At 36.4% G+C, this 12,920-nt stretch overlaps 1 protein-coding gene across 4 annotated transcripts in view; it reads right to left on the bottom strand.

Moving 5' to 3' along the window:
- Positions 1–57: 57 nt before the first annotated feature.
- LOC132202397 (uncharacterized) overlaps positions 58–12,920 on the bottom strand; it is a 34,048-nt gene continuing 21,185 nt past the window's right edge. Inside the window, exons 2-4 of one of the 4 annotated variants that reach the window (XM_059629283.1) lie at positions 3,063–3,108; positions 2,824–2,968; positions 58–1,124 (exon numbers count right to left, since the gene is read on the bottom strand). In XM_059629283.1, the coding sequence (XP_059485266.1) occupies positions 715–1,124; positions 2,824–2,968; positions 3,063–3,108 (601 nt within the window). In that variant the 3' untranslated portion in view covers positions 58–714. The remainder of the gene's footprint in view (positions 1,125–2,823; positions 2,969–3,062; positions 3,109–12,920) is intronic. The other 3 variants (XM_059629285.1, XM_059629286.1, XM_059629287.1) reach the window with 3 other exon arrangements.

Here is a 12,920-nt window from a genome sequence, read left to right as displayed (position 1 = left end):
GCCTGATTAGATAAGGAGCTGCAAAACTTAAACAGCTAAATTAATTCATAATTTATTAAATTTTAACAAAATTAGTGATGAATTCAAATGGCAAAAGTTTGAGAAAATTTGATGTATGCGTGTAATAAATTATCTTTATTTTTATGAATCTGCATTTCGCACTAAAGTTTCCAAATCCACATACTACTTCATATTCAGCAACCACAAATTTCATGATTTAAAATTGCCAAGAAAATAGCACCACCTGTTGCACTCTCTGTGAGAGCATCGAATTTTGCTGCATGAATAAATATTTTCACTTTTCGTTTCGAAATGAATCAAACTGCGATGCATGTATGCTGTGATATATTTTCACTTGCACAAGCGTCCATCTTTATTGGCGTTAACTGTATCATATTTGTACAACACGATTTACATCTCAGAGGTTCAAAGTACAATGGTTATTTCGAGTCCTTGGCGGGGGCGCGCGGCAACGCTGCAGCAGCAGAGATTGGGGGTCACTTGTGGGGCTCCCCGCACACTTGATGGGGCAACTGGGGGGCGGCGGTCGATTGCGACCAACGAGTCACTTAATTGAGAGTGCAGACATTAAAATTAATCGGGGTCAGATTGAGAGAGAGATAGATAGAGCGAGAGAGAGGAAGTGTCTTTGAAGCGCAGAGGTTTGGTCGGGGGTGAGAGAGAGAGAGATGACTAGGGAGCGGCGGCGGCGGCTCAGCTTCGGGGCCGGCGGTGCTGGTGGTGGCCCGGCTGGGGCAGCAGCGGCTGCTTGATGGGGTGGTCGCCCTTGTTGTGCCTGTTGATGGCCTCGGTCAGGTTGAGGCCCCGCTTGAGGAAGCGGCCGCACCTTCGGGCGCGCTTGCCGTGCCGGCCGCGCACCAGCACCGTCTTCTCGCCCCGCATCGGCTGTCCCTGTGGATTCACCGCCAGCGAGTAGTTGAGGTTGGCCAGCGAGCGGTACCGGTTGAAGCCGTCCTCCATCACCTCCTGCCACTGACACCACTTGCCGTGCTTCTTTTTCGCGCCCACCAAGCGCCACCGTTTGTTGAAGCACAAGTAGCGCGCCGACCGCTCTGCAAAAATCGTCAGCTTGCCAAATCCCACCGACTCCAGCCGCAGCTCATCTGTAACAGAAGAAAATTGCACAAATTAACAAAATTAATTCATGCAACGTTTTAATATAATAACAAAAAACCATCAGTGAAATGAAAAGAAAGAAAGAATAATGAATAAATAATAAGGCAGCGGAAAATTGGTAGTTTTTGAAAGATTCAAAAGATTTTTTTTTGTTGTACAGCAGGAAAGTGAGTTGATTTGCAATGTTTTGAATTTAAAACCCAAATTTATTATAAAATCTGATTTTGTAAAAAATTGCTTATAAAATAATCTTTATTGTTTAATTGTTGAGTTTAAAAATTTTTAACTTTTTCTTACAACATTTGTTAATTTAGAAGAAAACATTACAATAAAATAAATTTCCATACTCAAAATAATTTCACAGCTCATAAATTCATGGAAGCAGTCCGCAGTTGAAATATTGTAAGGCAGAATATTATTTTTTTTCCCTTCTAAACAAAGACTAAAAACCCATTGAATAAAAGCTGATTTTAAATTCCATTAAAAAACACCAATTTTAGAGAATTGCTTTATTTTGAGCAGAATATATTTGCTCTTCAGATAAAAATTCACCCTGAGCATTGTGATTAAAGTTGTTTAATTGATCGCAGTATTTTACTTTGGGACATTGTTTTTAATTAGACCGAGCTAAATGTTCTTTATCGAAGATCTTCGTGGGATCTTATTTACATTTTGAACGCTTTAAAAAAGGAACTGAGGTCAGAAAATCCTTTTATGGAACACCATGACACGAAAGTAGGCCAATTGTTCAATATAAATAAACAATAAAACAAATTCCTCTTCCAAATAGAGAAAAAATTTGATTAGAAAATGAATCAAGCGGGATTAAAAAGCTTTTATAGCCTTTCCTAAATCCAGCACTCCCATACGGTTCACTTATCGCCCAATAAAGGAATATATCGGATCGAAATAATAACACGGCGTGTACGCAATAAAAAATGGAAATAATGGATGTCGGAGATGGGAGTGTGCCCCGTGCATAATACGGTGAGCTGACGAGATAAAAGCACGACCTGTGTGTGTCGGAGGAGCAGAACAAAAATCACTTCCTACACTCGCGCACGAGCCGAGGAAATTTATTCGTCTTTATATTATATTATTTTCTTTCCTCCTTTTTATACATTTTGAATTGTCACGCGTGTTCGAGTGGAAAGTAGACAATAATCGTATACGCACGACAAGGGCACAGAAGAAAAGAACAAGTGGGTGACAACACTATTGTGCTGCTTATTTTCTTTCAGTTTTATTATTTTATGAGAGAGCGAGAGAGAAAGAGATCTCGCGCGGGTGGGTCAAATTCGGCGCGTCTTTTTCCGCCTATCTTATTTATGATGGTCTCGGACAAAGAGAGAATCCGAATCAATGCACCGATTGGAATGCAAAGACAAACTTTGGGAGGAAACGGATTTTATCAGAATACATTTTTTTGACTACCGAAACGTTATTCTGGAGAGTGAGAGGCACTTAAAAGGGTTTCCACCCTCATTAATCTCTGACCTGTCGATTTAATAGGACGGAGGCGAGAAGAATTTTTTCCAAGATATAAATCAAAAGAAGAAATTATTCAGGAAAAATGTCGGTATATCAATCACGCTAGGGGAGTGATATATGATTTGAAGGGCGAGATTACAGGACCTTTAATTTATATTTAAAATTAGGGTTTTGGATGAAAAATACGAAACTCACTGAAGGACAAGCTGTTGGAGGAGAACACTTTGCCCTGGGGGGTCACTTGCAGCTCGCTGCTGCTGCAGTCGTTGTGCAAACGGACTGAGTGGACCATGCCGGGCACCGCGCCGCAAATCGCCACCTGCGAACGCAAACAAGCAAACTTTTCATAAATTAGGCGAATTTTCACAAATTTATTGGATTTGTGAGCGAGGTTTTAAACAAAAAGCATAAGAAGAAATAAATAAGCGACTTACCATCAAGAGACACAGGAACTTTGCTGAGACTGCAAGCTGTGGGATCCTGAAACACACAAAATCATTCGGAATTAGTTTTCATCTTTACAAAAAAAAAGCAATTTCCCGGTGTGAACTTTGAGAGACGCTTTTTATTGCTTTTAATTTATCTTATCAGTTTGTACGCAATTAAAAGCAGCAACACGTCTCGGCTGCAGAGGCCATCAATAATGTGTTTTTCATTTGTTTTCAATTGGAAAATCTCGCCAGAGCAGCAAAGAGTGCGCGTAATGGCGCATAATGATGGGTTGGGAGGTAAAAACGGAGCCGCTTCTTTCCACCGCGGCAATAACTCTAATCGGACAATGAGCTGCAGCATTATTTTTTTTTTCAATTCCAGACAGGAAAGCAGCAAGTTATTTGTTTGTACAATGAGCTGGGCTGTGGAAGAGACCACTCCATAAATAAATTGAAACTGATCGTTATCTCAAAAGAGGAATCTAAAACGCTTCCTTCTTTTTATATAAACACAAAATATAGAAGAAAATAAATCAGCCACTTCTTTCTTTCTCCCGCTTTTGTCTGTTTGCTCGACGCTAATGTATTATTAAGAATTTCTTCGGAGAAAAATATACTCTTCGGCGGCGGCCAGATCAAGACGTTTGCGATTTTACGCAAGAAGGGAGGCTGAGCTGCAAAAAGCGGCGAGAAAACAGGCAGCTCCCTGACAGCTACAAGACTCAACAGCTTGCGAACAAGCCTAACAATATCGTCGGCTTCAACAGGTGCCCATATTTTATTTATAACCCGCCGCTCCACGCGCTCAGCTCGCAAGGCTTTGCACAAATTAACTCGGCTGACAAATCAACTGCGCTGATAAGTAAAATATTACGTATTAATAAGCAGAACCTGCTCGCTCTGTAATTTGAATAAATTTTCCGACCAAATTATCTGCGGTCGCCGCAGCCACTTTGGCACAGTTAATGTTACAAAGTTGCTTTTTGTGCGCCCCAGTTAATTTATTCAATTGAGTTTGCGCGAGCAATTCAAAAATGAATATTCGCGTGGAGAGAGAACAGGTGGTTATTTCTCGCGGTCGTAAAATTGAGTATTATATTAGTGTATCATCATCATTTGAATGCAAATTTATTTGATTCAAGATTTCAATTTTTAGGAGGATGAATTAAATTTGGAAGGTGAAGAAAATTAGATAAAAATTTGATGTTTTCAATAAGAGAAATCTGAATTTTCTATAATCTTGGCGTGATTTATTTTTTATTTTTAAATAAAAGTTGGAAATTGAAAAAAGCACTTTCTCATTGTCGACCTTCACTCAAATTTTCCTTGTGTCAAATCTCCGCAGACGCATATGAGAGTGTGAGGTAATATTTATGTACATGGCCTCAATCTGGGCGGCTGGAGTGTCCGCTCTGTCATGGCTTGGTCGGTCGGTTGGTTCGGTGCACGCGTTTGGACAGATTTCGCCTTTCTGCATGAATTAATGATAATAGAGTTGTTCCAGCGGCGGCACCTTAAATTACAATATCGCCACATGCGGAGTTGGAAATAAAAAAAGCAGCAGCAGCAGGTTCACTCGCCGAGCCGACACTGCGTCCCACTCGATAATTAGGTTAATTAACACGCGGCGAGAGCAAATTTTAAGTGCACATAAACAAATTTTCGAGCGTCGTCTCGCGATAAAGATCTCGTTTCGAACTACGTTTGTAATGAAAGAGAGAGAATGGAATCTGAGAAAGGGAATCGGTGACGTTCAGCATCAATCAATTCAGCAGCGCGATCAGCTGACAAGAGTGCCGAGTGACGGCTTCAATGAATTCCATTCTCCTCTATCAGTTTCAATCAGGCAGGACATCAACACCTAATCGAGATTGAGTATATTTCTTTCAATAAATCCATAATTTTCTCAACATAGAAAATTCTGCATTTAATTCAAAAATTATATAGTCATATTTTCCAAAATGGTTTTTATTAATATTATAGAAAAACTTCTGAATTTCAAACATTTAAAAAAAAATTTGCCTCAAACTTTTGGCTGCAATTCTCAGAAAGCACTTGTGTGTCCCGCAAACGATGCTTGAACTAAAAAATTATCACTGAACAGTTGATCAAGCTAATTTTCAAGTGCGGGAACTTGTTAAACATTTAGTGTGGTATATTTTTAAAGCTGTCTTATTTTGAGGGCTGACATTACATAACACGCCCATTCAATCTTTTCCTAGCAGAGGCACGCGAACAAATTTACGAAGGGTGAAAAAACAATGTGAAATATTCGTGCTTGAGACTTTTCGGTCGCACTGCAACAATTTCTGTCACGGCGGTTCTGCTTGTGGCGAATCGTGCTCTGTGGTCTGCGAGCTGCTGGACCGCACGCTGCTGATTCATCGACCACCAATCAATGGAGCGCCGACTGCGCCCCTTGAATTTCATCGACTCTGTCACGCGGAAAAGGCCAGAAGACACTTTTCACGCCTTGCACACACATTGATTCAATTTTATGAAAGTTTGAAATTCAAAACTTACATTTTACTTGAAAATTTTCTACAATTTCAATTAATTTTTATAAGAGGGTTGATATCTAAATTAAAGTGTTAAGGGCAACATTTGATCCAACTTAATTAGTAATTTAATTATTTCCCGTTTCAAGTGGTTTCTTTGCGGTTTTAATTCTCAAAAACTATATTATTTTTGTTAAAAAAATTTTGCATCAGCGATTACATTTTATTAAATTATTATTTACAAAATTAATTTTCCAACTTTGCAAAATTTCAATTGTAATATATCAGCAATTCGGTTGCTAAGAAATCTCCATATAAATTATTTTCACCACTTCAAAGCCTCATTGAGAGCCATCGAGAGGTTTCACTGAGGAACCAGATCAAGTCATTCTCTTTGATTGTATTTAGTTTTCAACCATAAGTGGGTCCTTATGGAGTTTCTCATCTCCAAGCAAGATAAAAAACTGGTTGTTCTCTCTGTGTGTCTAATTTGAATCCAAGTCTATTCGCACGCAAAAAGGCCTTGATGGCCTATTAGGTCGCATAAATCACTGCAGCGCGGCACGGCAGCACCCAAGCAACGCGTTTAATAAGATTTTATCTCTATTGGCGAAAATAGCGATTTGCTCTTAAAATATGGCCGCGCGGAGAGAAATTTAAATATATACGTTTATCGGCCATTGCCAGCAGCACGTAGAAGGGTTTCTTCTGCACCACGTGCTAAAATTATATGATTTTGTCCGCATCGGAAGAACAGGTTGACAATTAGCTTCGTCTGCGGAAAGTCCGAAAAGAAGGAATAATTAAAAGCGAGCGATGGATTGGCTCGATAAATCTAACGTGTGTCCCAGATTTGCAGCAGCGTTTGGGTGGAGTCCGCGGCGCGGCGTCTGTCTGCCTGCGTGTGGCATCACGCGACCTTCCCGAACATAAAATTTTGCATTTTATGGCTGCATTAAGAAACCCTTTCCCCCCCGCCGTAAATCAAACGGCCTCTCTTGTTCCTGCTCGCGCACATTATTATTCAAATCGCACAGTGATTCACTTATTCTTTCGGTGTGGGCACCACCCTAGCTGCAGCAGCCAGGTCACCCGCGACCGATGGAAATTCAATACACACGATAAGGCACAACCGGCGCGCGCTGCACACGCGGCCACCGTTTCGCTCCCAGGCGGGGTCCGTTTCGCAAAGTGCTCGTGATTTATCGCTTTCTTACATTGCAACAATAAATTATTTTGAGGAATCTGTCTTTTTTATTTGTATTGTACGCATGATTCAATAAATTTAGCAAAAAATTCAACGTGATGAATTTTACAGGTTTCTTTTATTATTTCAATTGAATTGGATTAGTTTTAATTGATAAAAAAATAAACATTGAATTTTGTAAACTTTTGTACACTTTTGTATTTTATATATAATTGTAAATAAAATTTGTTTGCAACAAAATAAGTAATATTAAATGTTAAATCTTTAACAAAAACAAAAATTGGGTCCACAAAAACTTTCACGAGCTAAGCAGCTCTGGCAATAAAAATATTTGATATTTTTATCTGCGCAGATAAAAGTGGTGCGAATAAATTTGAGCGGATTTGGCAGCCGGAGACGAGGTACTCGCAATAAATCAAGCCAACTGGAAATATGGATTCTGAGAAAAGCCTAGTTGATTTTAAAAAAACATTCATCGCAAACGCAACGGATCGAGAGGCGCCCGTAAAATTATACCAACACACAGAAAATTTTTAGCATTCTCTCTGTTAAATTTACAAGATTAAACTTGTTAAAATTGCCTCAGGTCCTGAACCTAGTTGATTTCACTAGGTAGTGGTTTGTTAAATGATTTTTTACTATGTTGCCTAGTTAAATTCACTAGGTATTTGAGAGCTAGGTGCGTACTTCATTTACCTTGTACTTTTAACTGAGCGAACCTTGTAAAATTCACTAGGCAAGCACAGAGCTGAATTTTACTAGGTAGGTTTGTTGAATTCACTATCCCATACTAGTTGTTTTTACTGGGTTTTATTTGTTCCTTTTTACTATGTTTGCTTTGTATTTTTTACAAGGTAGGAATGTTCTTGTTGCAAAGAAAAATATGTTGTATTTAGTAGAGATCCATTTTTTATTGCAATTTTTCACATAAGTCACGTAACACATACAACAGGAAATACATTATGTTTATATAGCAAATCAAAAATACATAACTTAACCCTCAAGTAAATCTACTTACAATTAGCACTGAACAAAACGATTAAAAAAATAATAGGTAATAAAAAACTGATTTTTGTACTTATCAACATCTTGTTGCACTTGTTCATCATTTCACTTTCCGTTGTTCAGTGTTCAGTGATGTCCTGATGTCCAGTCTGATGCAGTCAAGTTTGATTCACTTGATTATCTCACATATAATATCACGGCTGTAGTGAGAAATTTGAAATTTCTTGAGACGAGTTTCCTAGATAAATTTAGGCCGCAAGTATAAGTCCAGGTCCTAAAACAAAAATTTAAGGAAACATTTTGTATTATTATCATATTTATAAACAAATTCCGATTTTTTTTTACCTTCACTTAAAGTTGAAATCTTGCTGCATTTGCGCGTATCCTCAGGCTCTGATACTGTATATTCATTCAATGATTTCCAAAACTCCTTAAATGGTTGACGTTTTATTTGCGACCTCGTCAAGGTGGTGTCTGTAATTTAGAAAACACAACAATCAATTCATGTGGCGATTATAGCTAAAAGATTTCCTAGCACAAATGAGAGTGAATTCTACACACAATATGAGAAATATCAAATGAAAAAATTACCTTTGTCTTCCGGAGCATAGTCGGATGTTGAATTTTCCGTCAGGCAGTCAGAATCCAATCCAAAACGCCAATTAAACTTCAATTAGCCTAAAATCGACGCACAAGCGTCCACACGAGGCTTGTTTTTCCAAGGAAATGATGGCTTCTCAAGCCAGCGCGCCGAGACGCCGCGCATCTTTTTACTAGGCAGATTTGTTAAAATTACAATGCATTTAGTAATTTCAACAAATCTACCTAGTAAAAAGGTGCGCGGCATTTCGGCGCGTTGGTCAGAGAAGCCATCACTCTAGGTAGACTTGTTGAAGTTACAAAGCACCTAGTAGATTTAACAAAGTAGCTTTGCTAAATTTGTAACGAACTTTCCGCACATCACAAGTGTATAATATAGAGCCAAGAATTCCTTAATGAATATAAACCCGTTTGAATTGAGAGATTGATTTGTGTAGGTTTTTTCTCCAATTCGATAACTTTTACCCAAAATAAATAATTCTTAAATCTATATTTTCAAAAATCATTTTTAAAGAGTTTCAAGTTATAAATGTAAAATTATCAATGTTGAATATGTTAATGTAATTAATTTAATCCAGGCAGTTTTGCAATTAAAAAAAATATTAAAAAGGTAAAAATTAAATATTAATTAAACATAAATAACGATGCCCAAATTATTACGATATCTGAGATATACATTATAAATAACAACATAAAATAAATTAGATAAAATATTTCTTCTCTTAATCTCCTCCTCAACGTAAATGAATACAAAAGTTATATAAATGTAAAACGATTATATTTTTAATTTTTTTTTATTAAAACAAAATATCATTTGACTTGCTAACAATAAGTACAGAAACCAGATAAAAAATTTTAAATATATAAAAAATTTGACGAAACATGAATGGTTCCCGCTTTTAAAATTCAAAATAAACCAGGAAAGCTTGCTACTTTGACTAGTTTACCTTGCAAAGATTTTGGCTACAAACCTGAGTTTGATAAAAGCACAAGGTATTGGAATGTTAAATCGGATCCAAGTAAATATCTCTGTGATATTCACTACTCAAAATATGTTATTTTTACAATTTTCGTGTTGTAAAAATAACTATTCTTTTGCCTAGTAAAACGAACCAGGCATGATTTAGAGCTTTTTACACAGTTACTCTGTTAATTTTACAAGGTAGAAATAGTTGCTGTGCAGCGTAACAGAGCTACCTAGTAAATTTCGCTAAGTTACCTTGCACCAAAATTTTACTAGGCACGAACTTGTTGATTTTACTATCCGCTTAGTAAAATTAACTGAATTTTAATAGTTAAATTTACTATAACCTAGTTAGATTTGAGTCAACTAGGTAAACCTTGCATTTTATTTTCTCTGTGAACTAATGGTCCGGCGAAAGCTTTTTCTTTTCTTTTTTTAATAACACACCCGTGAAGCCAGAGAAAAATGGAGGACCGATTTCCTGATGCATGCGTTATCACGCTCGCTTTATTATTTTATTAACTTGAAAAAGTCCATTAAGAGGTGGAACGAGAGCTGCTGGAGGATGTGCGACGTGATGTGTGTAAATAAATGGACAGCAAATGTACATTTTACGACACTCTCGCGCAGTCAATTGCGTGCGCGCTCCTTTTTCTCGGCCGCCGAGCACTATATTAATTACAACCTTTCTTCAAATATAAATAAACTGGCTCCTGCGCGCAGTTCCAATGAATAACAAAAGTATTAAAAATGATACGAAAGCGCAGGAAGGAAACTCTCTCCTTAGTTCATCTTTGGCTACAAAATGATTAAAAATAATTATTGTTTGTCCTCAATTATTTGTTTTTGTCAAAAAAAAATTATTATAAAAAAAACAATGTTAGTAAAAAAAATATATAAATTTCCAAGGAAAAGTTAAGGGAAAAAGAATGGGAAGGATTAAGTTAAATTATGTTGAATTTTCGTTTAAAAAATATGTCATTCGTTAATTTTTGACCTTTTTAAATTGGTTAATTTCTCATTTTAATAACAACTATGAAAGAATATTAATTTAATTTTTTTATTTTAAAATTGAAATAGGATGATTATTAAAAAAAAGCTTCACACTACCTAAATGGGAAAAAGCAGCATGGGAAATAAATAAGCATTAAACATTAAATCTAATATGATACTTAATTTCATTTTTAATTAAACATTTTAATTAAATAAAGCATATTATAAATAATTATTATTTATTCTACTCTGGTCATAAAAAAAATTGAAATGGAAAAAATTAGCAGAAAGGGCATCAAAATTAAACGCCCGACATCAAAAGTGACGAAATTTTTAAGATTTATAAGACTCTTGGAACTTCATTCTAAAGAATCATATTTAAGAGATAATGATAGGGGTTTGGATTTTTTTGTATCAAACATATAAAGAAAACTATTAAAAAAGGTCAGATCATTGAATTTTAAATTTTAAAAGTTAACTTTTTCTCTGGTGGCCTTCAGCATACGTGAAAGGCCAAAACAAATAAGAACAAATTTATCTTTTAATAAGAGATAAACCGATAAACGCTTCCGTCATTGTTGCATTGGGCTGCGGAGAGCGAACGGCGGTCTGATTAATTAAATTAAATTAAACGGGCGCTCCGGGTTGATTTGTGATTTTGGCCCCGCCCTCGGCGCGCTCGTTTTTAATTGCTTCGCGCGCGGCGTGCGTGTTAATTGACGCCGAGAGAGTGAGATGCTGTGATTGTTTTATTTTTTTGCCGCCGCTCCGCGTGTCACTCGCGCCCGGCCGTGATTAATTATCAATTCCAATTATCAAAATGCCTAGGCGCGGCTACTCTCTCGCCGCGCCGAATAAGGACGACCGCCTTTTCACCTGCGCTGTGAATAATTAAAGCTAACAACACGGGTAGCATCTCTTTCTCATCTTGTGCGATTCTTTTTCTCATGTGTGTGCATAACACGCAGACGCACGTACACGTCGACCACAACAATATTAGCTTAACCGATTCGTCCCGCGAGAGCGTCAAACACGGCTTATTTCTGTTTCCAACCAAGCAAAGGATCAAAATAAAATTCCGCTGCTGATTGAAGGTCAGATTTGAACGAGTGCGAAAATTTTATTGTACAACTTTTCCATTTAAATTAACACGTGCAATACAAGCATAAATTAAAATCAAGGAAATCTTGTAAAATGTTGACTTTTAATATTAAAAATTTGGTTTTACATTAAATAATACCAGAAAAGACTGGTCAGAATGAAAGGTGATGTGGAGATAATATTATATTTTTCTGTATTTTAGAGTTGGCACCGTGTTTTGAGTAAAATTACAAAATTATTTATAAACTTATACAGTATTTTTATAACTTTCATAATTTTCAATTTAATTTTGGTTATTTAAATTTTTCTTTCAAATTTCAAATTAGTCTTGGTAAATTTTTAAGCCTCTACAAATAACCTTGATTTAAATTTTTAAAACTGTATAAAATTATACAGTTATTATAATTTTATATTTAAAAAAAAAACTTTTCACAATCATAGTTTTAATATTTTAAATTGAAAATCTGTGCTGAGGAAAAATATGGGATGACTGTAAAATAGGCAAAATACCTGCGGACGCTTTTGTTTTCTAACTTTCTGCACATATTGTGTGGTAATTTAATTTAGGAATTTTTCTAATATCAACGTAATAAAAAAAGGGGGGAAATTTACAGATAACAAAATTTATTATCAATATTTTTTTTTAATTTGTTTACATTTTAAATTTATCACAATGGAAGGAGTAAAATAAGTTACTTTGAATCATTTCGAATTTTTCTCCGTTCACACATGTAAGCATTATGGAAGAGAAAGGTCGCGCGGCATCTCGGCGCTCGAAATTAATTTTGAAAAGTAAGTGATGGAACGAATCGGTGTGTGCTCGCGGTGCCGGCCCCTTTGAACTCGCATTTCCATATTAATATTTGTTCGGTTCGGCTCTTTTTCTCACCGAGCCGGCCCGCGCCCTAATTGTCCTGCTTTTCCTTAATCGATTTTGAAAAAAGTCACTTGGTGCCACCGGCGTGTTTGCCGCGTCTGCAGCCCGCGCGAGATGAGCACACGCCTTAACAAATTCATTTTTCAGATCCAATAACTGTTCAGCGCTCGCTCGATTAATTATATTACACATCCTTGACTGGGAGGAGGTCGCAAGTTATTTTTAAACCGCGGCCACGTGGGTGTGGGAATCGGTTTGGCGTTTGTGTTGCCAATTAATGTAAACGCCAAAAACCGATCCTATTTTATCGGCTCGATCAATTTTCATTTATTTTTCCTTCGTCTGCATGTAAATTTTTGTTTAATTTGAAGTGAATGAATAAAAATTTTGTCGATTTTGTTATATTAATTTGTATTAGTCTCTAAAGCTTTTATAAAGAAATTAAAAAAGTTATTTTAAAGTTGTTATTTAATTTCATTTTAGTACTTAAGACCAATTTAATTGATAATTGGTAAAATTTAAAAGTAAGTTCAAAGGTCTTTCAATCAATTAATGTAGCAAATTCTAGTTGAAAGCAAAATGTTGGGATATTTCAATTATTAATCCAAGTAATATT

This window comes from Neocloeon triangulifer, unplaced genomic scaffold (assembly GCF_031216515.1).
Source record: "Neocloeon triangulifer isolate White Clay Creek 2 clone unplaced genomic scaffold, ASM3121651v1 ptg000015l, whole genome shotgun sequence".
In the NCBI taxonomy this organism is placed as follows: domain Eukaryota; kingdom Metazoa; phylum Arthropoda; class Insecta; order Ephemeroptera; family Baetidae; genus Neocloeon; species Neocloeon triangulifer.
The sequence above is the reverse complement of the archived record's forward strand: the minus strand, read 5'-3'. Positions and strand labels throughout refer to the sequence as shown.